Source organism: Mycotypha africana (genome assembly GCF_025528875.1).
Source record: "Mycotypha africana strain NRRL 2978 chromosome Unknown BDF20scaffold_4, whole genome shotgun sequence".
Lineage (NCBI taxonomy): Eukaryota > Fungi > Mucoromycota > Mucoromycetes > Mucorales > Mycotyphaceae > Mycotypha > Mycotypha africana.
In genome coordinates, this window is record NW_026515728.1 from 1,252,645 (window position 1) to 1,280,643 (window position 27,999).

Genomic DNA, 27,999 nt, shown 5'->3' on the forward strand with positions numbered 1-27,999 from the left:
GCCTTTTATGCCAAACTCAACTGCTGCAACTTTTGTTTAAATCTCGAATAAGTGGCCAATGCTCTTTGAAAAACCCAAACATCACCACCGCGTAAGCGAATTCCAAGCTGTGGTATTAGCAGGCTATGGCAGCAGTAACAGGTACGCCTCAAGTGCGAGTAATACAACATTCACTATTTATCAGATCGTACTTTATTCATACTGATGCACGTTTCGGTCATTGACAGACTATATCCTATTTCTGAAGAAGAAAGCATGCCCAAGGCTTTACTTCCTGTTGGTAATAAGCCTGTTATATCTTATACTTTGGAATGGCTTGAAAAAGCTGGCATACATGGTAAAACATTATTTATTTATTTATTTATTATTTTTTTTTGGCCCTTTACTGCTTTTTTATTGTTACGATACTGACTCACCCTCGCCTATTTCTATCGAATACTACAATTAAAAAATAGACATTATCGTTGTTATACAGTCTTCAGGAAATGCACAACAAAAGTTATCAGCATATATTAGAGGATATACCGGCAATGTGCACTGCCAAGTCGTAGGCGTCGATGAAGATGACGAAACAGCTGAAGCATTAAAAGCCATAAAGGATAAAATTGATGTAAGGACGAACAGCAACAGCTGAATAATATGATGTGTGTTTGATAGAACACAGCACGTGAAAGAAACTAATGGCACCATCCACATTGGCTATCATCTTTTATGTAGAGGGATTTTATTGTAGTTCCTTGTGATCTTATCACAGAATTAAATCCTCGAGAATTTTTGGATCAGCATAGAGTCTACAACCCAACATTTAGTGCCCTATTCTATGAATCTGGAGCAAACGAATCAGCAGGCAAAGACGATGGTAAATGTTGTTTTTTGCATGAAAGAAGAGCTATCCATTTAAACGAAATGTTGCGTATTAATATATGTCGTCTGTTGGCGGCTCGAAAATTTAGATCTATTACCTTATGTAGGCATCGATCCTATTCGCCATTCACTTGTATATAAAGAACTTCGCTCAGAAGATGATGATTTCTCTATGCGCCTATCTTTATTGAACAAGTAAGTTCATCTAAATTCTGGATCTCACTGTATTGCGACAATAATATCGAACTCTTTCCCCCATTCCCATTTTGGGCGTGATATAGATTTCCTAGAGTTCGTGTTTATACCAACTTGCAGGATGCACACTTATATATTTTCAAGCGATGGGTGATTGACATGATTGCTGATAAAGACAAAATAACCAGCATATCAAAAGATCTCATACCTATGCTCGTCAAATGCCAATATCAGAGAAAGTTAGTTGAGAGAGAAGAAGTCGATAAATGTAAGCATAGCAGATGGGCTTCTTAAGGAAGCGGAAGCGCAGAAAAAGATAGAATGATGATTAACAGCCTCTTTCATCTGGATAGATACATCGAAAGATGACGATTTACTAGCCAACGCTTTATCTTTATCGACAACTCAATCGATTGATGTGGACGATGATTTACTTATTAAAGACCCCATTCATCCCAGCTTTAAGAGTCCTATTAAATCTTATGTGCATATATATCGTGGAGGTTTCTGTGGTAGAGGTAATACAACTGCCAGCTACAGTGAATTGAATCGTTATGTGACAAAGCAAGGCGCAACTATTACCCGCGTACCTGCTACCACAGAAGTTGCACCTAAAACGCAGGTGGGTAACGACTCTGTCGTTGGTGAATATACAAAGATCGATGAGCGCTCTTCCGTCAAGAAATCCTGTGTAGGTGCTCACTGCGTTATCGGCAAGAATGTAAAGATTGCAAACTCGGTGATTATGGACCACGTGCTGATTGGCGATAAGTAAAGTTATCAAAAGAAAAAAAAAAAAAGAAAAGAAAAGAAGAACAGCCTCTCATTGAAGCCAAATCGTTGCTACTTATTTTTTACTAACTTCTCTTATCCATATATAGTGTAAAGATTGATGGTTGCATTATTTGTAATTCTGCACAAATTCAAGAAAAGGCAATTTTGAAAGACTGTGATGTAGCAAGTGGCTATATCGTTGATAAAGACAGTATGTATCCTTGCAATTAGTGAGAATGAGTGATCGTCTTGGTTAATCTTCCTTGCTTCTATTGTAGGTCAATTAAAGGGCGAAAAATTGGTCTCTTTTAGAGAAGCTATTTAATTTTTTGATTCTCGTAGAAGACACCGTGAAAAAAACTGCTGTTAGTTTTATTTTTTTAAAATCTTCCTGGAATAAAAAAGTCATTGTTTGTTGTATATAGAGTAATTATTGACAAAGGTTCAATACATCAGATACAAGAGCTTAATAATCGAAGGCAGAGTTTGAAACATAATAGATTATTTAAATAATTATATAGCATGGCTATCACGTCTTCATCAATGTTTTCTACCTCTTACCGTAGCTGCTTACTCTTATCAAAGGAGCTGTGCGTCAGCACAACCCTTCTTTTGTATCCAACCACCGAGCATCGTTTCTATTGTAACTATGATATTTGACCTATGTGTATGCATTTGACATTCTTTTCAAACTTTGAAGTATCACTATCAAAACCGATAAGCTGACGCGACACTAATGAGTGGACACGACTATCTCAAGTAAAAACAGAATTGTATTTGGAAAAAGGTAGTAGCAGACCCTCAGAGGATGAGCTTACAATGCAATATTGGCATATCACTTTAGCTTATGGGCATATTTAAAGCAGAACATCTTTCACTTATATGATGCCATCAGTGATTTTTTCATGGCCATGAGCATCCCATCATTTACTGCAAAAACTTAGTTTTACATATTCGAATAGCCGCGGCTATTTATCCAGATGGTGTATTCGCATCAATTCCCAACCTTATTGCAGATGAACTAAGTTTATTCAACAAACACTACGCAACTACACTATATAAAAACATGATCGATACGCATCAGTTATCAAGTGGAAAAAAGCGTTTGGAACTAGTTCTCTTTAAGCAGTCATAAGAGGCCAGGCTCTAATGGCCAGAAAGGCCTCAAGGAAAGCCATTAGTTTTTTAGCTTATTTGGTAGGGTAATTCCGATGATTATAGCCTCTCTCTGTTGAAGCATTTTTAAAAACATTTTAACAAGAAACGAAGCCATTTAAATCACTTGAATATAAGATATCACATGCCTCACTCCGTTTTAGTCATTAGGGATTCTTTTTTCCAGAATAACTTATTTCAATTCAGGAGAGTATGGAGGAGACTATGCATACCGATATCCTTGAGAGTGAATAGATTTTTCCTATATCAGTTGAGCTATAAAATAGGAGCATTGTTCAGAGACATAAATAATTGAGACTAAAACAAAATTCAAAGCTACTCTTTCATCAAATGGATGTGAAGTACTATGCAATTCAGGAACGCCGTATTATTTAGTGCAATGGACTCAACCTCACTTTATTTTACAGTCGTACTTTTTTGTACAATTTTATTTTTTTTGTGACGGTCAATTACCCGCCAATATCCACTAGCCTAATGTAGGAAAAACATTTCAGGCTGGTCTGTTCAGGGACACAAAGAGCACGCGACATGCGAGCATAATATTTTAAAGAGCGTCTCTGTGCACAAACAGAAGGTTCTCACCTTAAATTTTATTTGAAGACTGTGCATTTCTCGAGTTCTGCATGAACATTCTGTGCAACTGCCTGCTTTTATCCTTGCTTTCGTCTACAACTTTTGTATGCCTATATAAATAAAGCAACAGAATCATTACACAAAAAAGAACATTCAGCTCTGTTTAGCACAAAAGCGCACTGTCAACATCAAAGGACTAGATTCCAGACATTCATCCTTGAGACAGCTGTAAATGGAAGGTTTGCACATCCTGTTACAACCGCGAATTAAAATATTTTACCCTTTTCAGTCATCTTCTCCTTTAACATATATTTCTTCCGTTAACAGTACTTTCCAACTACATACTCTTTCACCTTTTTTTTTTAGAACAAAAAAAATACTTACTTTCATCAATCTAAGCCTATCCTTAATTCTTTCATTCACTTTTCGTTTTCCCTACGAAGTTGAATGTTAAAAATGACTTCCAAAACTACATTAAAGAATCCTCCAAGTCCATCGTCTATTTCAGGTTAGCTAATTCTTTCTTACAAAGTATAAGACATAGCTTTTTTTTTAAGCGAGAAATACAATTCTATAATGCAGACTCAATGAAACTAGAGCAATTCCGCACACAATATGAGTTGGCCCGTAACTTTTATGATGATTTTGAATTTTGTCCACTTCCTTATATCGATGAGGTATGTAAGATTATAGTACGGTAACTTCAGTTATTAAGCATGACAAATGGTTGACATGACCGTTTTCATTTATTCGCTTAAGGTCACTAAGCATAGAGAAAAAATCAAACAGCGTCTATTACAGCAGCAACAGTCAATAGCAAATTTTAAAAGCAGCAATGACTCTGGTTTGCCGACAAGATCTCATCAAAGAAGGTCTTCGAAACAACTGTCCAACAACCAGCATCTTCAAAACCAATATCAGCAATATCGTCGCTCCTCAAACAGTTCCGCAATGCCTTTCTTGGTGCAACCTTCCAAAATCAAAGCAATGACCTCACACATTGTCGCAAGCAAAGCCATTCCTATCATTGACCCCAATAGCAAAGCCCCTGTTGCTGTGAATCAGCCCGCTTATTGTAATAGCAGTAACAGAAGTATTAGTTATGGAAAGGTGAGTCAACCTGCGTCAAGCCAGTCTTGGGCCACTATTGCGGATGAAGGCGATCCGTCTTCTCGTAGCAGCAGCAGCAGCAGCAGCGACAGTAGTGGCAGCCCTAAAAGCCATTCCATTAGTTTCAATGGTAACGATTCGTTTCATTATTACAACAACAATAATACTGCTGTGATTGCCAACTATGAAAATATACAACCAACAAATTTCTCTAGCAGCAACAACTATGCTGCCTTCGAAAACAATGAAGATAACTTTTTTTACTCATCCATTACTACCAACAATTATCAAACATATTACTACCCGCCAGCATCAACAAATACAAAACTGTATCATCAACCCTCGCAGGAGGTTGCAGGCAGTGGTGTGTATCAACAGCCTTACCAGCAGTATCAACGTCAAGTACCACTTTGTAATCAATACCAATACCATTTTGAAGGACAAAAAACAAGCCCAAATTCCAAGTTCTCCAATGTAACTGTATACTAATCCCTTTATCCTGAAAAGTATAACATTTTTCATCTTAATTTTTTTTTCTTACTGTTAATGCTAATAATATACGCCAAGGTTGCTTTTTTTTTTTTTCTTTTAATCATTCATATCAATAATTCATGCCTGAAATCGTTACATAAGAACCATTGATATCTTATGGCAGTTAATTAAATAAAGTTTTTAAAAAATCAGTCATTAACACTAGTGTGAACTGCAGTCATTTCCATTTAAGGTATTCTGCAAAATGCGGGGATTTCATGGCTTTGGCTTGGTCGCGCTTTTGTCAGTATTAACCCCAGAATATTTGTATTTTTGACAGTCTATTATCCTTACATTAAATCAAAATGGGTGCTCAGTCCTCTAAACTTGCTAGAAAGTTGCCAACCAAACCAAGGCCCGAAACTTTACGAGATGTACCACAATATTCACCTTCCAAACTTTCACCGATGAGCCAAACAGCATCAGGTAATGGAAAGCTGAGAGTTTGTGAAGTGAACAATGTCCGTTTTTCTGAAACCATAGTTGATTACTTTTTTAAAGATGTGAAAACTGAATTTATTGAATCAGACAGTAGTGACCCACATTTGCTAAATAATCTGAAAGCATTAGGCCCTGTCGTTGTTCCGCCTACCATAACAAAAATGAGGACTGTAGGGTAATCTGTTTTTAAGCAACCCTGCAAACTAATATTTTTTTAAAAAAAAACGAGTACTAAAGCGCTTCGGACTGGGTGTATGAATAGTCTGATACAATGTTGAATATTATCAAGCATCGAAAACAACTTGAGGGAGCTGAAATCAAGGACTACAAAGTGACTGACGATGCTATCTCTACCGATTCACTCTTTTCACTCTTTGAACAACGGAAGCGACTTCAGCCTGGAGAAATCAATCGACCCGAAATCAGACAATCTCTCATGAAGAAGTATAAAGTAGATGAAGAGACTTTGAACATATTGTTAAGCCATTATAATACAATAGCTGTGATGCCCGTAATAGAGGGTGATAAGGAAGAAAGACGGCCAGGAGTTTGGGTAAATGATCGATTGGATTGGGAGCAAAGCGTGAAAGAAATAGAGAAGCAAAACCTCGCGATGAAGAAAGCAAGAGAGGAGGCGATCAAAGACCACGCGCAGCAAAATACTCACAGGAAAACTGGGAAAGAGAAGAAGTTGGAGAGCTTGTTTGAGGAAGACTAACTTTATGAGATGACAGATTTTTATGAAAGTTACGGAAGGATTGAACAAGAACAAACAAAAACCCATTGGCATTGATGAATCAACATGCTACAATATTACAATTTATTGTCAATAAGAGAATTAAATTGCAGTTGAAAGACGCACTTTTTACATACAAACAATTAGGCATCCAACATTGAACTTGCTACTGCAAAGTAAACTGTTACACTAAGTTTAGTGAGGTATTTTTTCATTCATAATGACCGTGCACTGCCTCATTTGCTCTAAATGATAAATATGAGAATACAAGTGCAAGCTGAAAATGTAGTGCTGGCAGTTTTAATAGTTTATCACATCGCAAATTTCGGCTAGAAGGAAAAGGAGGTCATCTATCTCCTCAGCCAGTTCTCTCATCAGCCGATTCTCTCATGAATGAGATTTACTCTAGATAGGCGTGTAGTTTATTGGCTTTTAAGGTATAGCGTTGGAGTCTTATCTTCCGTTGATGTCCTTATCTTTAACTCGTTTGAGTAAGTAAAGTGTGGTTGCTATCATATGCCATTCTGCTGTGCAACTTGTAATTGATATGGAGAGCGGTGTACAATCCACTGATAATACTATGTATTCTGAAGATAATAAATTTGCTCAAAAAGGTCAAACATACTCGAACTGATATTTTATACGAATAGCAATATTGATTTCAGTGTCTTTTGTTGTATCACTTTTCGTTTAAGGAAGTTTTTCAAAGCTGAGATTCTCTATTTTTCTCACACCAGTGGATAGGCAGTATATATACTTTTTCAACATGCAAAGAAGACGCATATGGGAATGAGAAGGTATAGATGAGATATCCTCAAAAAGTCAAATAAGAAAAAAAAAAAAAAAACCCAATAAGGTGATGTATACTTCGGCCGACTTCCCTATATCAATTTCGTTGCTAACTATTCGAAATTGTTTTGTTTGATATGAACGAATGGCAGTTAAGTCAGCTTCTATGCGCCATTTGAAATTGTATGGGTGAAGAGTATATTGTGACCTTTCGGCCAGTCTATAATATATTTACATGTCAATATTGTATTTGAGAAGCTGTATCATTGCGTGCAACTATTCTCAATGCTGGCTTTGGATAATATCACCTTAGAAAAAATTTTGTTTGTACGACACTAGCAAATCAAGCCAGCTTGTCATTTCACAGGATCCCAGTGCTTTCTTACCACTCTCCTCTCAAAAGGCTTGATGCGGCGATGAAAGTACTAAACAGGGAGGCCATTGCAGTCTACTGATACCTCACAACAGTGATTATATTGCGCTAACTATTTGCTTAGACTCAACTATTGCGTATAATATGAAATCAGATATTGATTTTTCAAGCCTCAACTGTGACAAAAAGTGTATAACTTCCCTTGGATTTGGTTTAACTTGAATATTTTCGGTATTAGCACAACCGTTACACCACAAAAAAGTAAGGGTATCTTTAATTCGTGCATGCAACGATATGTTATCCTTTTGGGAAAAGATAACTTTTTTTTTTTTTGTTTTAAAAAGCCAAATGCCATACGGGCCACGTTTGATTCTGTCTCTTTGATTCCTTTTATTACCGTCTCTCCCGTCGGTCTGTATCTTTTCCAAGCTTGCTTGTGGAAAGTGAAACAACATCAATTTTGTTTATTTGATCTGATCAGATAACTCTTAAACCCACATGAATCACGAAAAAGTTGAGACTCCAGTACCACCACAAGACCAGGTGCACATCGACGTTAGTTCGATTCAGGAGGAAAAAAAAGCCGATCAATTATCAGACGTCTCTTTCACCAAAGAGCCCTTTGATAATATGGCTGCTGTCGAGGAAGCTGACAACGACCCATCCCGTGTTGCTGGTGACAGAAAGCCAACACTCTACCAAAGATACCGCAAATTTGCACAGTACGTTTAAAACTTTATACATAGCGAAAAGTAGCTATCCAATATACGTTGCTGGAAAATTTACTGAGCCTTCTTTAATGATATAATAGCTTAATTATGTGGCTTTTGTTCACAGGTTACCTTTGTGCTTCTTATGCCCTGCAAATTCCGAAAGGCTACAATCAAGAGTTGCTGATTCTTGGTCTTATCTACTTGTATTTTACCCTCTACTTGTTGTTTTGCTATGTTCCTACGACCATAGTGACGAAACCATGGAACTATACCCTCAATGAGATATCCCGCTTCCTACACGCTCGACTCAGCCAAAGAATCAGAACACTTAGTTGGGCATTTTTTGTGCTTGTTGTCATTGTTGTTACTATCTTTTCTCTCCCTGAAAAAGAAGAATCGCCCAGGGTTCGTCGTTTAATTGCACTTTTCGGTTTGGTCGTCTTTATTGGTGGTACATATGGTGCTTCCACGGTACGAAACATCAGAAGTTACAGAAACACTTAGATCATTAATTTCGCACTGCTAACGTTTTTTAATCGTGGAATATATCTAGAGTCGCAAACATATTCCTTGGAATACCATCAGCAGTGCCATTCTCATCCAGTTCATCTTGGCACTCTTTGTATTCCGAACTAGTGTCGGTCATGATATTTTCTCATGGTTAGCAACGTTCGCTCAAGGTTTCCTTGGAAAAGCCTGGTACGGTACAGCCTTCGTTTTTGGCGATGCCACTGCTAATGCTGGTACATTCGCCGTGGGCGTGTTCCCTGCAGTTATCTTCTTTGCCGCTACTGTGCAGGTTTTATACTACCTTGGCACTATCCCATGGCTTTTAGGCAAGCTTTCAACCATCTGTATGAAAGTTTTGGACGTATCCGGTGCTGAAGCTATTGTTGCTATTGCATCTGTAAGTTACTACTGAAATCTAGACAACAAATCCAGCCTGCCCGAACTAAAAGTTTTGTTTGTTTTTTTAAAATGTTAGCCTTTCCTGGGTCAAAGTGAAAACGCATTGTTAATCGAACCACTAATGTCACGCTTAACAAAGTCAGAAATTCACCAAATCATGACATGCGGCTTCGCGACTATCTCAGGTTCCGTTTTATACGGTTACATGGCCATGGGCGTCTCTGGACAGGCGCTTCTTACCTCTTGCATTATGTCTATCCCTTGCTCAATTGCTATCTCAAAGCTCAGATACCCAGAAGCCGAAGAATCTCAAGTGAAAAATATCAGAAACATCAATACGCAAAATGATGCCGTCAATTTTCTCCATGCCGCTGGTAAAGGCGCCTCGATTGGTATTAACATTGTTCTCCTCATTATGGCCAATCTTATCACTTTATTGGGTCTACTCTACGCTGTCAATGCCTTCTTGACCTGGGCCGGTAATTTCCTCACTATTCAAGAATTAACCCTCCAACTAGTTACTGGTTATGTCTTTGTTCCTATTGCATGGCTTATTGGTGCTGATGATAAAGATTTGGTAACCGTAGGAAGACTGATGGCTACAAAGATCTGGGCCAACGAGTTCGTAGCTTACCAAGATTTGACGACAACTTACAAAGGTCTCCTATCTGCCCGATCGGAAGTCGTTGTTACTTATGCTCTGTGCGGTTTTGCAAACCTCGGATCTATGGGTCAACAAGTGGCTGTTTTAAGTGCATTAGCTCCTAGCAAGGCTGGTGACATCTCATCGTTGGTCATTTCTGCTATGATTTGCGGATCTCTCAGTACATGGCTCTCTGCTTCGATTGCTGGTATGCTCGTCTAATACAAATTAATACACAGCTTCGTCTTACATTCAATTTTGTAAATCATGCTGCTATAATTCCAACATTTTTTTTACACCTTAATATCTCTCCCACTATTTATTTTATTAATGCATAATCTAATTAAACTTCCATTGCAACTACATGTCGCAGTCGGAACAGAATACAGTCTGATTTATTGTTGTTATAAATAATAAATGTACATGTAAATAGCAGGTGAAAGAAAAGGAATGGATATACATCTTATATACATAGTATGTATATGCAAAAATTGAAATGTTTGTTAGACACTCTGTCACTCAGAACCGTCTAATAGTCTCACGACAGTCTCGTTCACATCCCAATCAGATTCTTCGAGCAAGCGAAAAGCATCGTTCAATGTACATCGTTCAAAATCTGCAACATATTTAGCTTTTTTGTCTCTGATGTAGCGATCAAAATACTGTTTCCAAGCTTCCTCTACCTTCGGCATAAGTCTATCTCTCTTGTTTGGATCCGCAATCTTTGTTTTAATTTTAAAGCCGGCGGCAATCGGACGATGATCAGAGCATCGCGCCTCAAAACGACGATAAAAGAGGTTTTCGATTTTGCGACCTTTATAAAGGACTCGATCACACCAAGCTGGCACACGTTTCTTTTCTGATCTATCGTAAAAGTCGGTTCCAGGATCGTACTTGTAGGTAGGGTCAAAACGAATAGGAGACTCTTGAAACATGAGCAGTCTAAAGAGTGGATTATTACTCTTTTGTCTCAACAGCTGGTCCTGCTCTTGCAACTTTTCCCAGGCGGCCAGTTTGTCTGTATTCGTCAACGCCTTTAAAACTTCGTTACGGTTCATTTGGATACGATAATTAAAGTCACCGCTCATGAAGCAATATTCATGATCAAAGACCATGGCACCGTCACCACCGTGGCAAAACACGTCCGCATAATCATGGGCGGGGAAAGCAGCGCTTTGCAAGATACCTTCAGCGTCGGCATTCCGTTGCTGGACATGAGATTGGCCCGCTGCCAAATGACAATTCACAAAACATAACGAAGAATGATCATAGACGAAACGGATCGCAATGCCACCTTTGTTTCCATGGATACTCTTATTCATGACCTTTAATCCTGTCTTGACAGATGTTGAATCAATGTCAATGATGCGATCCATATCAGCTGTTCGAACAAAAATACAGCTGAACAATCCAACCAGTTGATCAGTTTTGATGACGGTGTATCTGTTGCGCCCGTAGTTTTCAGCGATCATGCGAACCAAATAATCATGCCATAACTTGTATCTGTGGGTCAATACTTCTTCCGCTTCATGTGGATCCACTTTTTTCTTGAAGAATAAGGAGCCTAAGACCCACATAAAAACAATGAATTGAGACGCTCTTCGAACGGAATATTAACAATAGGTCAAAAATTGGATCCTTACGTGCTGTTTGCTTTTTTGATTCTAAATCCACAATTTCTTGTATACCCACCACGATAATGTCAGGATCTTCCATAGTACCTAGCCATTCACGTACAGCCCTATCATCATCCCCTGTGATCCTTTCTGGCTTATTCGCATCAATATTCCAAGAGCATATCATGACATGCGCATCATCATATATACAATATTCTTCTTGATGTTTCAAAAGGTGGGTGTCTGAGGAAGCAAAAAAATAAAAATAAAATAAAAGTCTTGTTTAGTTTTGGGATGAATTCAACTCTTAGGTATTTTTTCTTTACCTTTCCAGTGCTCCGTTAGCAAACCATCCCATACACCAACATAGCCATGTGTATCGCTGGTGACGACTTGCAAACGACCCCGATGCTCATCCAACACCAAGGTGGATTCATCTACCACCATTTGACTCACAGATCCTGTGTGCGCTTTAAAACCCTTCAAAACAGACCAGTTTTCGGGACGTGTATCATAAACATAAATCATGCCTGTATTGTAGCCGGCCCACAATTGATACTCGCCTACACTGACCATGGAAGAGATGCCGTATAAAGAGACAGCGACGATCATCAACCGTTCCATGGTCTCTGTATCCCACATGCTTATCTTTCCGTCGTCATGAGAAGCGAATACACGATTCGTGTGGTATGGAACGGTGCACAGTCGAGTGATATTGCCAATGTCATTGGGTATACGTACTGTCGAAGAACCATCGTCGCTATGGCTATGATTGTTACTGCTACCAGCGGCTGGTATAGGATGCACGGCCAAGGTTCGACCGGAAGACATCCATAGTTGCGATCCATGAATGGTAGCGGCTACGGCATGTGGGGTGACAAGATAACGTCGTGGCATCGCTGTCAGTAAGGGATTTGTATTCGAGTGATAATCTGCTGAGAGCACGTCCCATACATACATGACACCACTTTCGTCAATCGACCAGATTTCTGAATTTCTGTAGCGTAAAAGAAAGTTGACAGGAGCTGTATGCACATCATTTCGGCGACTGATCACTTTATAGCCCGCACCTCTCCCCCCTCCCTTCAAATCAATCACTGTGAGCATGGTGTCTTGTCGCACGGCCCACAAAAATCGGCCTTCTTCCACAGGCGTGCGGCTGGGAGCAAACACGAGGGCGCGTACTTTGTTACTGGCTTCTGCATTTTGCTGACTATTATTCGCGTTGCTCGTGCCCGAACCTGCAGTCGTACCGTTCACGAGATCCATATGAATGGTACTGATGACAGCACCGGTATGTATATCCCGCGTGCGGAGATGACTTGTGCCGGTGACCATGACGTTTCTGTTCACAGCCAAGGCACTTAAGCCTCCTTTATGGCCTAAGGAAAAAGCTTTGTCGGCCACAATCAGCGGTGCATTTCGTGTCTGCTCAGAAAAGTCTGGGGTCACATAGCTGGTCATGTATCTCTCGCTCCGTAACAATAAACTGTTGATACTGCTATTCTCGGCTTTTTTATGGACGTAGGTTGTATTGGCACGTTTCATTTGCGTTGTGTTCAGATAGGTATGACTGTTGGTGTCATAGTGGGTATCGACCATGTCCTTCTCCATGGTATTGTTTTTGGCTGCAGAAGAAGCAGGGGTTTCGAGTGAAGTGGGTGGTGTTGAATGAGGGTGTTTTTTATGTACACTGGATGCAATGGTATGTGCGCGGGCGAGTGTGGATTGAGAGGGACGAGGAGGCAGTTGGGGTATCGCAGGAGTAGTAGCTACAGGCCGTGGAGGTAAAGAGGGCGGCGGTAAGGGGGGAGAAACATTGATGGCTTCGACCTCGGCGACGGAAGAGCTGGGTATAGGCACATGCACCACGGGTGGTGGCGGGGAGGGGGGCTGAATAATGGGCGCGGCCATGGGGGCAGCAGCAGTGGTTGGCGATAGAGTAGGAGTGGCACGTGCAGAGCTATGGTATTTTTTACTGGGTGGAGGTGGGGGTGGTGGTTTTTTTGTTGTTTTCTTTGGTAGTGGGGCGGCCGTCGCAAAGCCAGCGTCTTCATGCTTTGAACTGTCATGGTGACATCCATCGGACGTCCTATTACGGTTTTTCATGCCTGGGGCACCAATATAATGAGGCTTTTCGGATTGAGTATACTGTAAATATGCTCTTTGTACTTGTTCAATTAACCCATTGTCTCCTTCACTGCTATTTGTTTCTTCCGAAGATTCAGAATCGGATGAACCGTCTTCCTGCAGGTCTACTATTTCATTATCTTCCTCTAGACTCTCATTCATACCACGTTTATAGGGAGCAGTCTCCTCAACAGGGCGTGCGTGTGTATTATGAACAGGAAAGGAGGGCTGTGCATTATCGAGGACTGGAGGGCGAGGTGGTTTGCTCGGTCGAGGAGGTGCAGGTGTTGTTGGTAGTGAAGGCGGCAAAACAGGTAGTTGTTGTTCGGTTGGCTTGTCTGTGGCCAACCCGTCATCTCTCGTGGTGTGAATGTCGGCTTTCGAAGGATGAAGATCAGCCTGCTTCAGGTTCTCTTTTGTCGGCATTATATTTTTGGCGTCGTTTTTGTTGTACGTTGTCAGATTTTCGTCACTCAAAACTTTGTTAATGACCGAGACGGACGGTTTGGGCGGGACGGGTGGAGGAGGCGATAATCGTGCGGTTGTTGGTGTTATGGGTTGAGTGTGAGGATGATGAGGTGGGTAAGACTGCGATTGCTCTTGTGCAAGCGCTTCCTGCTGTGCCCATTTATTTTTTAGAGCTTGAAATGACTGCTGCTCATCCTGCTCGTCCATCCCTATGTTGTTATTCAAACAAGCCTAGCTTATGACTATTTCCTTTAAACGTTCTGCAAGAAAAAAAAAAGAAAGGTTAAAAGACCCACAGTAGAATGCGGAAAAGAAAAGGGTTTATGAAAAATAGGGCTAAACAAAGGGCAAAACAAAGAGCCTTTGTAGAAAAGTAAACTAAAATAAATTGAGACTCAAAAATGGTTTGGTTTTTTTGGTGCTCTTGGAGGAGTTAGAAATTGGTTTCTGCTGTCAACGTGAACAAATTTCTTTGTGAGCAAACTCGGAGATTCAAGCTCTTTCAGTGCAAATGTCAATCCATACAGTGTAAAGAAAACTGAATTTGACAAGTATCTCCTGATGAAGCGACCCATTTTCTATGAGCAGTTATTTTTTACGTTGAGTGCCTTTATTACGTTTCATTGCGATCGTGCTACCTGATGTCTATTGATAGGTAGACGAAAGGCTGTGTTTTAGGTGGAGAAAAAAAGAGGCTGGCAATAACTCATTATAGCAATGCATGCCAACGGGCAACAGAAATGTTTATACTAGTATCGTCTGCAGTTGCAGCAGGCATGTGCATGAGAAAAACCCTTCATTCCTATAAAGGTTGACGTGAACGAGGGGCCCTTAACTGGATACCAAAAGCGGCCATCCTCTTTTTATACACATATCCTCGTTTTTATTTTTATTATATAAAAATCACATAGACACCAAGGTATGAAATACAAAGATAGATTCAAAAATATTAGTGTACAATAGTTGTAAAATGTATAGATGCTAGGGTAGGGGAGGTGGGGGGGGGAGAGGAGGAGAGGCACTGGATTGAAAGCATCAGCGTTCATGCGACTTGTTTAATTTTTTTCTTCTTCTACGACTAAAGCCAACACTTCGCTCTTTGGTCTGCCTTCACCCACACCACCTACGGGGATCCATTCGTGTTCAAGAAGTTTGCCATCTCTTCGAAGAGCTGGTGGTACAGCATTACGTTGGCTGTAAAGATAGTTTCCATAAGCAACCAGTACCTTGCGATGTCTGGTGTTTTCCTCTCTGAAGGTCAGTGTAAGTTCTCCATTCTTTTCCGACAATTCACTCACTTCAGCGCCGGGCACGATATGGCTGGTAGAACCCAAAAATAAAAGTTCCTTTTGGTCTGCTGCAGAAGACGACGACGATGGTTCTGGTATATGCATAAAAGTCTTTGTTTCGTGTACCTTCAATTTGACAGCTGAGGAGGGGTGGTAAAAGAGATATTCGTTTTTATCGGGATAGGTCATATGCATATCGTTGTCTGTTGCAAAGAAGAGATGCGTATCTCTCGAGGAGGCAGGCAAATAGATGGTCTGCTCGTCGTGTGACAAGTTGGCAAAGGTGGTGTATTGGTGTTTTTTACCGTTGGTTTGAGTAGCAAATTTGATGACGAAGCAGTCATGTCTAAATTCAACCACGCTGTGTACTTGGGCAATGACCTTGGGGAAGGTGGCTGAATACAGCAAGTGCTCATCACGACTGTAAAGGGCTACATTATCTGAACTAAAGACCAGTGCGCCAAGAATGTTGTTCAGGACACACAAAGTATATCGTTCGTCGAGCGTCAGCTTGTTGTTTTGATTACGTAGGATCATGACATCAGGATCGTTGCCAAACATACGGTCAGACATGGTCCATCGTGTCAAGGTAGAAACAAGAGAATTGGCAGTGGATACGCGCTCACGTACATGAAGCAATTTCAACTTGGAGTCTGAAAAGAGAGAGAGAGAGAGAGAGAGAGAGAGAGAGAGAAAGACAGAGAGTTGGGGCGAATGAGCAATGGGGAATGAAAAAAAAAAAAAAAAAAAAAAAAAAGTCATTGGTTTCAGTTGTGATGCTTACCTTCCCACCAAGGAGCCACATCTGAGCCGATACGGCAATAATCTACTTTTCTAAAGGCGCTGGCCAGAGGTACGCCACAACCAAGAATTAACTTTTCAGGGCCGACGAGATCACGGACGAGGTCCATTGCTTCCCACATAATCTCACCACGGGACTTGCCCTGACGAGGGATCATGGCCGCTGCAAAGCAAAAATCGAGTTTAAGCATATCAAAACCCCAGTCTTGCAAGACTGTATCAAATACTTCTTTGAGATAGCTGCGTGCTCCGGGATGATACATATCCAGAGCGTAAAATCCTCCCCAATTGGGGCCTGCCACGACGGGTTTACGTGTGTCAGGGTCAATGATCAACCAATCTGGGTGTTCTTTGACGATACGACTTGTGAATCCTACAGCATAAGGAGCTAGCCAAAGACCTGCTTTGAAACCTGCCCGTTTGATCTTTTCCGCTACAGCCTTCATGCCGCTAGGGAACTTGTCGTTGATGGATAACCAGTCACCAATAGCGGTCTGGAAGCCATCATCGATTTGGAAAATGTTGATGGGGTATTTGTGCTTTTGAAGTGCTTCGACGTTCTCATGGATGATGGCTTCAGTCACATCGCCGTAATAATTATACCATGATGTCCATCCATTGACGTGGCGCTTTTTATTATCGGCTGATTTGATGTTGGTATTGGATGGGTCGCTCTTGATAGCACGGCGATCCTCATAAAATTCTGCGTAAGAATCCCAAATAGCTGCTTCGGCATCCAATCCTTGGGCAATAAACACTTTGACGAGGTCGATCTCTTCTCCCACCTCCAATCTTTTGCCAAAGACGTCTTTGTAGATGCCCAAGGTATTTTTGTTAAAGTCGCCCTTGAAATAAGTGTAACCCATATTTTCTGAAATCGAGCCAAAGAAGGAAAGAACGTTGTTTACGTCACGGAAGTGAGTGTAGCTGCTCGAGTGAATCAAACCCTTTTCTCCAGAATGTTGAAAGATATCATAATCACTACATGATGAAACAAGGTTAGATATCCGGGGGGTCCTATGACCATGATGCCTACTGAACATGGAACAAACACTCCAATAGACACACACAGGTAGGTACGCACAGGTACGTATGCACATGCACATGCACATACATACATACATACATACATACATACACACACACGGATCTTTTTTTTTTTAACTCACCCTTGAAGGTTAAACTGCGTATACCAAGCGATGCCTGAACGAATACCGGGGATCTTGTCATTTTTTGAAAATTCACGCGCTTGACTCCAACTTTGGAAACCGTTGGCCAACATACGTTGATCCTTCAAATCGGCCAAGTAGGTGGCTTCAAAATAGTTTAGCTCGAGAGGTTGTTTCAGAGCCTTGACAGAAAGGGTCAAGAGATAACCTCCTTTATTGTCACTGTGACGTTCACATTTTGCGGTGACCTGAATATATGGATTGATAAAAGGCTTGGTAGGATGAAGGAGTTCATGTCTATGCCAAATAGGATCCTTTTCTGAAGGATGAAGTTTGTAGGCAATATCGATTTGAGCCCTTGAAGTCAGAAACGACGATGGTGAAAGACTCATTATTTGTTGATGTACTATTTGTTTTGTTGGGAAAGAAGAAGGACGGAAGGAAAAGAACAGAAAGAAAGTCGAATTAAAAAATCGCACATGTGAGACAGAAAAAAAAGAAAAAAAAGCACAGTGCGTGTGTGTATGTGTGTGTGTTTATGTTGTGGGTGCATCTGTGGCTCACCATCTATAAAACCCCGCTTTTATAATGTATCTATGATGAGATTGGACTCCGTTGGGGTAGGTGCCTGAAAACATCATAAATGAGCAGATTCAAAAAAGCTTTTTTATTGACTGTGAGATAGTATGGGCAGTCTTGATAGATATCCTTCTCTCGTCTCCCTATTTATTTTTTTATTCTTTAAAATTGCTTTCTCTTTTTTTGCTCGTCATAGCTAAGCCCGCCTGGACCCGTGGCCACAAGGGTCATGAGGCCACCGATAATGCTCAGATACTGAAAGAAATCATAACGCAAAAAGTCTCTTCTATAAGTCGAATAACGACCATCCCACCAATTATTCGCTAGAATGTTGACTAGACACAAAATACACAACAGAATGGTAGCGGAATATTTCGCTTTGAATCCAATGATAATCATGCTGCACGCTGTCAAACCGACGGCTGCGATCAATAAGCGAAAGTAAACATTGCTTGTGAGGTGCTTTCCTCCGTCGCCAATAAACAGGTACGCAAAAAATACCAAGACAGTAAGAGTTCGGCCTGCCAGCTGAATGTATTGATAGCATTCTTTGGTGCCCGGATGTTGTAAAGGCATGGCGACCCATAATCGGATATCGTTACTGACTTTTGTGCGTGACAAGATGGACTCTGATAAACAGAGTAATAAGCCTCCCAGGACAGACAGATTTCTCAAGAAAAAGTACTATACATAGGGGGAGGGGAGGCAAGCATGAGCTACTGAGCAAAAGATAGGGCTATTCTCTTTTCATCTTTAGATGTCTACCGTATCAAATAAAATACCATAAGCGAATGCTTGAATCGCCATCACTAACGTCAGTACCGACACTGAAACACCCATCATTTTCCTTGATATAATACACGTAGCAAAGAATGTCATTATCTATGGTATTGCGGGGGGGTATATTATTGGATGAGCACGACTTCCCAGCACTGTCCTATGTTGTTTGCTTACCAGAACATTGGCGACCAAAAATGTGATGGCTACTGGACGGGTCAAATGATGCATCAACATGAGGTACTTGGTCTGATGGGGCCATTGATAGCAGATACGTATGGCATCTTCGTAGAACGTTGCCACAGTCAAAAACCGGCTTATGGCTGGTAAATGAGGCTTCAAAAAGGCTGTGTTCAGCTTGTGACAGATTTGCTGAAATCCTCGCATCCTTCTTTTTTTTTTAAAAAAATGTGCTGTTTAGGTAGATGGACTATGTACTTTCGGAATAAGATAGAAAGAGTAGAATGGGTTTTGCCAGTTGATTTTGTATCCTCTCCACTATTTCTTTATCAACTAGACTGTATCATTTTAACGAGTCCTTTTCCTATTGCAAACGTACAGCTGAAAATGAAATTTTCATTGTTACATAATGTGATTACAACACGGATGCTTCGTCTCTTTTTTCGCAGCTTTTTGTGAAAAAAAGGAAAAAGTCATAGAAAAGGGAATAATGCACTTGGTGAATGGGAGTTAAGTTCAAGCCTTGTCTCTTTCTCTTTCTCTCTCTCTCTCTCTCGCTTTGACACACACTCTTTTTTTTCGCACTGATTACAAAATAAAAAAAAAAAAAAAATGAAAATTCGCAACTCAAGGCGAATAAGCTTTTTGTGTTTCTTATGCAAATTCTCTTTAGAAACATCTTGCAAAAGATTCAAGCGGGAAACAAACCATGCCTTTACAATTTTGCATTAAAATCCGGGAAAAAAAAAAAAAAAAGAGACAGTTCCGCATATACTCGCGTTATAGCCATTTGAAATTTGGCATAGTTGACTTAATCACAATTTGTGTTATTGATTCGCGACTGTATACATTAATAACAAGAAAGTGATAAATAAGAAAAGCTACAAGATAGTTGCTGTGGATAAGCTTAGCAGCAGCAGCAGCAGCAGCAACAACAACAAAGACCATTCTAAATTTGCGTGCATACCCCATTATCTAACAGATTCTAATTTTCCATTAACGTTTTTTTTTTTTTTATATTCCATTTCTTTTTTGACAATTGAAATTCCATTCATTTTTTTTTTTTTTTTCTTTCTTTCTTCTTTTCTTCTTTTCTTTCAGTTTTCAGAAAATCAAAAAAAAAAGAAGACTACGTTCTGGAACTTTTTGAATACAATGTCGTTCTTTAACAAAATTATTGACAAGGCAAAACACGGTAGTGGTCACCAACATCAGCCAAATGATAAATACCATTATCAGCAACCGATCGTCGACGAGAATAACAATAGAGGATTTTACGGCATCTATACACCGCATTCATCTACTTCCTCTTCCTCTTACAATAATAATAATAACCATGTAAATGTAATGAATAATGACTACCAACAACAGTCCTATCCACAACAGCCACAGCAACAGCCACAGCCACAGCAACAGCCACAGCCACAGCAACAGCAACAGCAACTTCCAAAAATGCATACAGAACATGCTGGCTCGAATAATCCGTTTTATGCAGCAGCACAAGCCAATGGATATGTCACACCGAGACAATCACAAGACTCACATCAGAATATGGAGATAGATGCCGTCACTCCGGGTAATAGAGAATGTGACATGGACAAGACAAAAAAGTGTGTGTCTTTTATTGATAGGTTCAATTTTGCTCTCATAGATCAACCGCGTCAGCAGCAACAACAACAACAACAACAACAACAACAATCACAACAATCACAATCAAGTCAAGCACAGACATCACGACCCAGAAACGAGCCTATGCAACAGTCGCAAACAGCTCAACAACCTGAAATGAAACAAGAAAATGGTAAAAGGGTTATGCTTGTGTCCATCATGTCTGCCTACGATAGCTGACATGACTTGTTCTTTTTTTCTCGAAAAAAAGCCCGTGCTTCCTTAAGAAATAGATATCAACAATACGACCAAGCCATTATGGAACAACGAAAAAACCGACCCAAACTCAAACTAGACGATTTCCATTTACTCCGTACATTGGGTACCGGTTCGTTTGGCCGGGTGCATCTAGCACAGTCGCGACACAATGGTCGCTATTATGCGATCAAAGTTCTGAAAAAGACAGAGGTAGTGCGACTAAAGCAAGTAGAGCATACCAATAATGAAAAACATATCTTGGAAGCGGTGGCCAATCCCTTCCTGGTGAACCTGTGGGGTACTTTCCAAGATGATGCCAATTTGTACATGGTACAGGATTTTGTACCTGGTGGTGAATTGTTCAGTGTCCTAAGAAAAAGCAAGGTAAAAAAATAATAATCAAGATATCCTTTTTTTTCTTTTTATATTCTTCATTTGCGTCAACTTAGTTTTATGTTTACGCGGTATGATAGAGATTCCCAGATCATGTTGCAAAGTTCTATGCCGCTGAAGTCATTCTCGCTCTTGAATATCTTCATAAAAAAGATATTGTGTATCGTGATTTGAAGCCTGAAAACTTACTGCTGGATGCCAACGGTCATATTAAAATTACTGATTTTGGATTTGCTAAACTTGTCCCAGACATTACCTGGACCTTGTGTGGCACGCCTGATTATTTAGGTAAAAACTATCTTCAACGCCGCCTCTCCAAAGGGGGGGGGGAGGGGACGGGTCATTTTTTCCAACGAAGCGCTCATGCCTCATTCTATTGCTTCCTGTTATAGCTCCCGAAGTCATTCAATCGAAAGGTTACAGTAAAGCGGTGGATTGGTGGAGCTTGGGTATTTTGATATTTGAAATGTTGGCTGGTTATCCACCTTTTTACGATGATGATCATTTGAAACTGTATGAAAAGATTTTACAAGGCAAGATTCGCTGGCCATCCTATTTCGACCCAAACGCGAAGGATTTACTTACACATCTGCTTACTTCGGATTTATCACGTCGTTATGGTAATCTGAAGAACGGAGCTGCCGATATCAAACAACATGCTTGGTTTCATGGAGTGGACTTTGATCGCGTGGCCAATCGACAAATTAGAGCACCGTACATACCACAAATACGTGGTGATGGTGACGCTAGTCATTTTGATAGATATCCAGAGACCAATGAACAATATGGTGCGCCTGCCGATGACCCCTATAGAGAGAAATTCCCAGATTTTTAACAAAAAAAAAAAAAAAAAAGAAACGCTTTTCGTTTCGGGGGCGGGGGAAGGGTGTGATGGATACGTTTTATTCATTGTTATTTTCTATTTATGTAATGAAAGAAATAAAGAAAAAAAAGCGTTTTGTCTTTTTTTTTGTCTTTTGTCTCTATTGAACAAGTAGCATCAGCAGGCAGCAGTCAACCGAGGGACGGGACAGAAAGAAAGTGGACTCTTCAGAACAAGAAAGCCGAGGTTCTTCCCTTGGCGTATTTTTTGTAAGAATAAAGTGAGTCTAGCAGATATCAGAACTATGGTAGTTATTACATTGTGAATATCTAATATAAATAGTAGCTTCTTGACATAGTAACAGCCCTTAGGAAAGAACAGGACAACACTTTGTTGATTTTCATATGCTGCCATATGAATTTCAGGCAAAATTCCCCGGGCTATCCTTTTCTTCTGTCATACACTTGTCTTTTTTTTTTTTCTTTTAAACAAGGTTTTACAGCCCATAGAGTGGAGGCATTTTAATTTATTATTTTTGTATGCCCTTAACAAAAAGAGGACATTGGATGTGTAGGTTTCGTTTATTCATTGAGCTACACGTTGGATATGTGTTCATAATGACTCTCTCATGGTTTACAATAAACCACTTGTGCTATATTGAAATGGACATCTTTTATTCAAACATCCTTCCCTTTATTCCCGAAACCAAAACTCTTTTGGTATTTGAGTTAGATCTCAGAAGCCTGTATTAAATGAACCATCCCATTCATATCGGTCTATCTTTTGCCGAATAACAACTTTCAGTTGATCTTCCCCTGTTAAGCCTCTTCTTTTGGTGATAGATCAATCAAGCTATTATGTAGCCATGCGATCATGTCACTAGCGCGAAGGGCGGTTGTCCTTGATGACTTATCTCGCAGTTGCACGGGTGGCTTCACTCACCCTACAAAAAGTCGCTTCCTATTGACTTGGAGCCTGTTTCATAATACATGTCCGTATCTCCCCTCTCCGTTATTCATTGTATCTTGCTCTGCGACTACTTTCTTTCCTCAAGCCCGAAATGTCTCTATCCATGGATGAACAGTCATCTATAAACAGAGTCTTGCGTTCGCTTATGAAGCGTCTTTTTATTCTTTAGAGTTCATTTAATAATGATAAGTGTGAAAAAATGACGCATTGGAGGCTGTGCATGGAAGCCAACCGTTGTGAATGGTACCTGCTTCCCAAAAATACATTCATTATGCTCAGCAATGGACTCTCATGCTCTTAAGGCCATTGCTCTCATGAAAGACATTTCCCATAGATACATTCAAAAGGAACGAGTTTTGCTCAAACTACAAAAAATCCATTTTCATATTCATAAGCAATCATCGTTATATCAATGACAGACCGTGACATTCATGTTGATGCTCGTTTCATCATTATAAACTTTTTTCTGCCACCAACCTGTATTTGAGTATGCCTAAAAGGAGAGAATGCCTTATTTAGTTATGGTCCCTTTTCGGCTCCCCGCCCCTCCTCCTCTACGCTCACGTTCCCCGCCCCCAACAGCTTATTGTATGCAAAAAAATAAAGGTTTATTTCTGCTTCGAATTTGCGCCAGTGTAGGTTTTTGGATCACATGTGCGTATTTATAAAAGACTTTATCTATCCCCCTTATTGGCGATTTTTTTTTTTTGAAAGTGTAAAACCAATATAAAAAGGACCCCATTTCTTTATCATTCATTCATTTACTTTTTTATTGATTTTTTTCCCCATCCTCATGTTGACTCCAATTCGTCGTCGTACTGCTTCCCTGCTTGTCTCCAATACTGCTGCTGTTGTCGCTACCTCCAAACGGTCCATTGCTTCAACCGTCGCTCGTTCTTTTACCAATGAAGAACCCAGGTTTCAATTCGAAAAGGCGCATCATCAAGTCGCTCCTTTGACAGACCCTACTCTCTACGCTCCACAAGGTCATTTTGATGCCTCAGCATCCACCAAGGCTACTTTTACCCATCCTTCTACCACGACGGCTAATACTGCCTCTGTGACAACGGACACAGCCAACGCTAATGATACCAATACCATCTTTACTCCTTCTGTCAATGCTGTATTTGACGACTAAATGACTTGCCGATAGGGCAAGTGCGCGTTACAATGGATCACTTGTCTCTTTTGTAAATAATTTCTATTTCATCCCTCTCTCTCTCTCTCTCTCTCTTTGTTTTTCTACATGGCTTATCTTGTGTTTTTTTTTTTTTTTTTTTTTTTTTTTTTTCTTCTTCATTATCGTTTTCACTCGTCCAATAAACTTTTTCTGCTTGAAGGGGGCGCATCAAAAAATGGTTATGAAATGCAAGTGACATTATGCATTTTTCTGCTGGCTCGCATTTCTTCACGTTCTATGCACGCCAAAATAAAAAAGTAAACAGAAAAACACTTCTTTTCGGACACACGCTCGACTGCCTCCTCACGACTCCTCCACCGTTCTATCATGATGATGTGGCTAAGGAATCCACACTTTCTTTGTTTTCCACTTTTTCAGTTTTTCGGGTTTTTTTTTTTTTTTTTTTGCTTGGAAACGTGCATTGTTTAAACTTGGAACAACGGTCGATGACTAAAAAGTTGGATGATCATTTGGTACGTTGTGTATCACTTTTCTAGCCGGATGCACCTTTTTAAAATGACACACTTTTTCTCTACGGCAAGTGAAACGTTTCTCTACGTTTCCACGGCTTGATTTGAAATCTGTGTAATATAAAACTAATCAATTTTTTTTACTTTTTCAGTAGCAAATGGAACGACTGAGAACGTTTTGTCTCTCGGATGGAAGCACATGCGCCCTGTGGCGGTACCCGTTTCATCGTCTATTCCCTTGACAAAAAAAAAGGTACGCAGAGAGAGAGAGAGAGAGAGAGAGAGAGTACTCAGACTGGACTTCACGTTCCCAGCTTGAGGCCTATTGATTTGCCCCAAAGGCGTCGTTATTACCCGTTCCCCGAGGGGAGAGGAGGGGTTGTTTCAAATCCCCAAACCTTGTTTTTCAGTCTTGTCATGAGCCAATCGCCCTGACTGATTGGTCTGCTCTACGTATGCATCCCTTGATTTTACTTTTTTGATATCGTTCACATTGGCGGCGGAGGATGGGGGCAAAAAAGACATAGTATTTGGCTTTTTCTTATGCCTAGAAAGAAGAGTCCTCGAGTTTGCCCATGAAACCGTTTCTTTGCTTCGATTGCCCTCATCGCTTTTTTTTTACATTTGGACTTGAGACCTTTTTCCACGAAAAAGGAGCAAAAAAAAAGTGAACCGTGAGTCGGTCTCGATTGAAAAAAAGGGGATTTATTTCTGTGTACCTTAGGACCCTAAGATCCATCCCGCCTCCATTTTTTTGCATGAAAGTATTTTCAGTCAACTAATTTTCAAGCCACTTTTTTTGCAAATCCCGAAAATGGAGAGCTTTTGATGGGATGGGCTGCTTTTTTTGCTTGCATAGAAAAAGTTTACTCTCCATTGATAGAATGTCTCCTACAGCTGTGCAAAAGAAAGCAAAGAAAAATAAAACGACGGCTCAACCCACGTTGAAAAAAAGTAAAAACAAAGTCATCGCTAAGCCTACAACGACTGGAAAAAAGACGAAAGGTGAGAGCAAAGACAAGCACCATGTTATTTCGAGTAGATCCATCCCATCCTAGTTGCTCACATGGTCATCTTTTCGTCATCGAAAGGCAGTGTAAAGAAAGCGCTCAAGAAAGTGTAAGGAAAATTGAGATGCAATACAAGGTACCATCATCATGTTCATACTGTTTTTGTTCTCCATAGTCCATTTGAAGAAAAGGAAACATCACCAGCAGCCAATGACTCTGACAATGAAAAAGTAGACGACATTTTCAAAGTAATGCTATTGTAAAAAATTCAGATGATGGTAAGCTTTGTGAACAGTGATATTCAACAAGTAAACCCATTTTTATAGAAATGGCAGCAGCCAATGGACCATGATGATGATGGTGCATCGGAAGCATCAGCAAGTGAACACATGGAAGTGGATGAAAGCGAAGACGAGGAAGAAATGATGAAAGTAAGAAACAATAGACACAAAAAGACGCTAAACGACAGTATCATGACTCTGATTCGATATTTTGTCATATACTATTTCGCTATGAACAGAGATTCCAACAGGAAATGGATCGCAGCGACGATGACGATGATAATGACCATGATGCCGAAGAGGAGGACAAAGAGGATGTGGAAGACATAGAACAAGACATTGAACAATATAAGAAAGATTTGGAAGCATTGAAGGATACAGATCCAGAGTTCTACAAGTATTTGGAAAAGGAAGATAAAGAGCTGTTAGAGTTCGACGAAGGTGTCGATGATATGGCCGATTCAGAAGAAGAAATTCCATCGGATATCGAAGAGGAACCCGCTGATGTTGAGGATGTCGAATTCAGTGCTTCCGTCCCTGCATTATCCAAGACCATGTTGAATGAGTGGATCGATTCAATCAAAACAAATAAGGATTTCAAAGCATTCAAAAAGTTATTGCAGGCATTCAAGACGGCAGCAAGAATGTCTGAGGAGGACGAGGAAGAAATGAACTTTAGCTATAAAATTGAAGACCCTGCAGGTAAATAATAATACAATACTATGATCCCCGCTGATGGGAGGGAGGGAGGTATTTACTTTAAAATTTTTTTGTCTATGGATTAGTCTTTTCAAAGGTGATTATTTCTGCACTTCGATATGCACCGGTCGTTTTTGCACATCATCTCAAGCCCAAGAAAGAAGGCGGCTCACCCATGACCTCGGGCCGCTGGTCCTTCTTCAAGACCTATGTCAAAACCTATTTAAACAACTTGCTGCATCTTTTAAGAAACCTCACGGATGCCGATATGATACGTCTGGCCATCCGCGAAGCAGAAAAATGTACCCACCTTTTTGTCTGTTACGATCGACTTTCGAAAGAATATCTCAAGGCCCTCTTACACGCCTGGGCCAGTCCAACCTCCGCTGATATGGTTCGTGTCCAAGCCTTTTTAAGTATCAAATCTTTAGCCGTTGCGCCAGTACCTGCTGCGAACAAATATGGAGCGAAAGGATATCTCGATATGTGTCTAAAGAATGTGTATTTAACGTATGTCAAGAACTGTAAAAACACCAACATGCACACTCTACCTGTGATCAACATGATGCGAAACTTGGCCGTTCAGCTCTACGGTATCCATCCCACCTTGAGTTACCAACAAGCCTTTGTATATATCCGTCAATTAGCCATTTATTTGAGACAAGCGATGAAGGTGCACTCCCAAAAGAATCACAACATGGTCTACAACTGGCAATACATTCATTGTATCGATTTTTGGGTGGATGTCCTCAATGCTTACGCCACCGCTCGCATGGTCGATGCCGCGACGGGTGAGCCAGTCGGCGACTCCCCTTTGAAGCCTCTGATCTATCCTTTATGTCAAGTCGCTGTGGGTGTCATGCAACTGATTCCCACCGCTCAATTCTACCCGCTTCGTTTCCATTTATTACGTACAATGACCTCGCTCATCCATCATACAAATACCTATATTCCTTTGGCGAATTTTGTCATTGAGGTGATGGAGAGTAAAGTAGCCATGGACATGGCCAAAAAGACAGATGCGGGCAACCCTACCGATTGGGATTTGGTGTTGAGAGTCAACAAGAAAATCCTCCATAGCCGTATGTACCAAGACGAAGTGCTAGAACAATGCGCCAAGGCTCTGAGCCAATTTTACAAAGAATTTTACAGTCAATCTGGGTTCCGCGAAATGGTCGATCCCGATATCATTACTATCCGAAGATTCCTGAAAAAATCAAAAGCGTCTCTCAAAGGCAAAGAGAAGCTCAAGGCCCTAGTGAAAGAGGTAAAAAAATGAACCCGGATAACTCGGTCAAGGTAAAAAATGCATGGGATGACTCAACTTTTTTTTTTTTTTTTTTTTTTTTTTTTTTGTTTTTGTAGCTGGAAAATGTAACAAAAACTGCTAAAAATACCATTGAAACTGAACAATAAATCAATGTATATATAATCCACAAATCAAAAACTGAATAAACCAAGCCGTCATGAGT

General features: G+C 40.3%; 10 protein-coding genes across 10 annotated transcripts; 7 read left to right on the top strand and 3 right to left on the bottom strand.

Annotated features, from left to right (window-relative positions):
* Positions 1–2,450, top strand: BDF20DRAFT_864806 (nucleotide-diphospho-sugar transferase). The gene is made up of 9 exons (XM_053080755.1): positions 1–141; positions 228–337; positions 456–610; positions 718–859; positions 954–1,059; positions 1,146–1,327; positions 1,413–1,830; positions 1,941–2,044; positions 2,112–2,450. The coding sequence occupies exons 1-9, from the start codon at positions 59–61 to the stop codon at positions 2,156–2,158; spliced, it is 1,347 nt and encodes a 448-aa protein (XP_052937292.1). The 5' UTR covers positions 1–58; the 3' UTR covers positions 2,159–2,450.
* A 1,472-nt stretch (positions 2,451–3,922) lies between these two features.
* On the top strand, positions 3,923–5,282 carry BDF20DRAFT_987028 (uncharacterized protein). The gene is made up of 3 exons (XM_053085233.1): positions 3,923–4,090; positions 4,165–4,259; positions 4,342–5,282. The coding sequence occupies exons 1-3, from the start codon at positions 4,030–4,032 to the stop codon at positions 5,179–5,181; spliced, it is 996 nt and encodes a 331-aa protein (XP_052937293.1). The 5' UTR covers positions 3,923–4,029; the 3' UTR covers positions 5,182–5,282.
* Positions 5,283–5,385: 103 nt separating this feature from the next.
* Positions 5,386–6,382, top strand: BDF20DRAFT_937617 (uncharacterized protein; the record flags this gene model as incomplete). Its single annotated transcript, XM_053084768.1, has 2 exons — positions 5,386–5,834; positions 5,927–6,382. Exons 1-2 carry the CDS (start codon positions 5,529–5,531, stop codon positions 6,380–6,382), a joined length of 762 nt encoding a protein of 253 aa, XP_052937294.1. The 5' UTR covers positions 5,386–5,528.
* Positions 6,383–8,380: 1,998 nt separating this feature from the next.
* On the top strand, positions 8,381–10,049 carry BDF20DRAFT_817477 (Na+ dependent nucleoside transporter C-terminus-domain-containing protein; the record flags this gene model as incomplete). Its single annotated transcript, XM_053077262.1, has 3 exons — positions 8,381–8,746; positions 8,829–9,182; positions 9,261–10,049. The coding sequence occupies 3 exons, from the start codon at positions 8,381–8,383 to the stop codon at positions 10,047–10,049; spliced, it is 1,509 nt and encodes a 502-aa protein (XP_052937295.1).
* A 293-nt stretch (positions 10,050–10,342) lies between these two features.
* Positions 10,343–12,712, bottom strand: BDF20DRAFT_818581 (Endonuclease/exonuclease/phosphatase; the record flags this gene model as incomplete). The annotated part of the gene is made up of 3 exons (XM_053077383.1): positions 10,343–11,391; positions 11,471–11,686; positions 11,770–12,712. The coding sequence occupies 3 exons, from the start codon at positions 12,710–12,712 to the stop codon at positions 10,343–10,345; spliced, it is 2,208 nt and encodes a 735-aa protein (XP_052937296.1).
* Positions 12,713–16,097: 3,385 nt separating this feature from the next.
* On the bottom strand, positions 16,098–17,692 carry BDF20DRAFT_817664 (glycoside hydrolase superfamily; the record flags this gene model as incomplete). The annotated part of the gene is made up of 2 exons (XM_053077280.1): positions 16,098–17,112; positions 17,301–17,692. 2 exons carry the CDS (start codon positions 17,690–17,692, stop codon positions 16,098–16,100), a joined length of 1,407 nt encoding a protein of 468 aa, XP_052937297.1.
* A 149-nt stretch (positions 17,693–17,841) lies between these two features.
* BDF20DRAFT_864823 (SURF4 family-domain-containing protein) lies at positions 17,842–19,455 on the bottom strand. The gene is made up of 3 exons (XM_053080756.1): positions 18,834–19,455; positions 18,645–18,761; positions 17,842–18,563 (listed from the first exon to the last, which is right to left on the bottom strand). The coding sequence occupies exons 1-3, from the start codon at positions 19,041–19,043 to the stop codon at positions 18,042–18,044; spliced, it is 849 nt and encodes a 282-aa protein (XP_052937298.1). The 5' UTR covers positions 19,044–19,455; the 3' UTR covers positions 17,842–18,041.
* Positions 19,456–20,382: 927 nt separating this feature from the next.
* Positions 20,383–21,953, top strand: BDF20DRAFT_864828 (camp-dependent protein kinase 1). The gene is made up of 5 exons (XM_053080757.1): positions 20,383–20,412; positions 20,488–20,637; positions 20,716–21,086; positions 21,176–21,383; positions 21,488–21,953. Exons 1-5 carry the CDS (start codon positions 20,388–20,390, stop codon positions 21,928–21,930), a joined length of 1,197 nt encoding a protein of 398 aa, XP_052937299.1. The 5' UTR covers positions 20,383–20,387; the 3' UTR covers positions 21,931–21,953.
* Positions 21,954–23,680: 1,727 nt separating this feature from the next.
* BDF20DRAFT_834731 (uncharacterized protein) lies at positions 23,681–24,025 on the top strand (the record flags this gene model as incomplete). The annotated part of the gene is made up of 1 exon (XM_053078763.1): positions 23,681–24,025. The coding sequence occupies one exon, from the start codon at positions 23,681–23,683 to the stop codon at positions 24,023–24,025; it is 345 nt and encodes a 114-aa protein (XP_052937300.1).
* A 1,425-nt stretch (positions 24,026–25,450) lies between these two features.
* On the top strand, positions 25,451–27,989 carry BDF20DRAFT_449774 (Noc2p family-domain-containing protein). The gene is made up of 6 exons (XM_053075475.1): positions 25,451–25,656; positions 25,723–25,795; positions 25,874–25,978; positions 26,068–26,530; positions 26,614–27,794; positions 27,893–27,989. Exons 1-6 carry the CDS (start codon positions 25,604–25,606, stop codon positions 27,941–27,943), a joined length of 1,926 nt encoding a protein of 641 aa, XP_052937301.1. The 5' UTR covers positions 25,451–25,603; the 3' UTR covers positions 27,944–27,989.
* Positions 27,990–27,999: the final 10 nt, after the last annotated feature.

Coding starts and splice junctions, on each gene's coding strand:
- BDF20DRAFT_864828 (XM_053080757.1), top strand. CDS start 20,388: ATGGAGATAGATGCCGTCACTCCGG. Junction 21,087..21,175: donor GTGTCCTAAGAAAAAGCAAG/GTAAAAAAATAA, acceptor GCGGTATGATAG/AGATTCCCAGATCATGTTGC. Junction 21,384..21,487: donor TGGCACGCCTGATTATTTAG/GTAAAAACTATC, acceptor TTCCTGTTATAG/CTCCCGAAGTCATTCAATCG.
- BDF20DRAFT_864806 (XM_053080755.1), top strand. CDS start 59: ATGCTCTTTGAAAAACCCAAACATCACCACCGCGTAAGCGAATTCCAA. Junction 142..227: donor GGCTATGGCAGCAGTAACAG/GTACGCCTCAAG, acceptor GGTCATTGACAG/ACTATATCCTATTTCTGAAG. Junction 1,060..1,145: donor CGCCTATCTTTATTGAACAA/GTAAGTTCATCT, acceptor GGCGTGATATAG/ATTTCCTAGAGTTCGTGTTT.
- BDF20DRAFT_449774 (XM_053075475.1), top strand. CDS start 25,604: ATGGTCATCTTTTCGTCATCGAAAGGCAGTGTAAAGAAAGCGCTCAAG. Junction 25,657..25,722: donor AAGAAAGCGCTCAAGAAAGT/GTAAGGAAAATT, acceptor TGTTCTCCATAG/TCCATTTGAAGAAAAGGAAA. Junction 25,979..26,067: donor ACGAGGAAGAAATGATGAAA/GTAAGAAACAAT, acceptor CGCTATGAACAG/AGATTCCAACAGGAAATGGA.
- BDF20DRAFT_987028 (XM_053085233.1), top strand. CDS start 4,030: ATGTTAAAAATGACTTCCAAAACTACATTAAAGAATCCTCCAAGTCCA. Junction 4,091..4,164: donor AAGTCCATCGTCTATTTCAG/GTTAGCTAATTC, acceptor TCTATAATGCAG/ACTCAATGAAACTAGAGCAA. Junction 4,260..4,341: donor CACTTCCTTATATCGATGAG/GTATGTAAGATT, acceptor TATTCGCTTAAG/GTCACTAAGCATAGAGAAAA.
- BDF20DRAFT_864823 (XM_053080756.1), bottom strand. CDS start 19,043: ATGCGAGGATTTCAGCAAATCTGTCACAAGCTGAACACAGCCTTTTTG. Junction 18,762..18,833: donor TTTTGGTCGCCAATGTTCTG/GTAAGCAAACAA, acceptor GCAATACCATAG/ATAATGACATTCTTTGCTAC. Junction 18,564..18,644: donor ATGGTATTTTATTTGATACG/GTAGACATCTAA, acceptor CCCTATGTATAG/TACTTTTTCTTGAGAAATCT.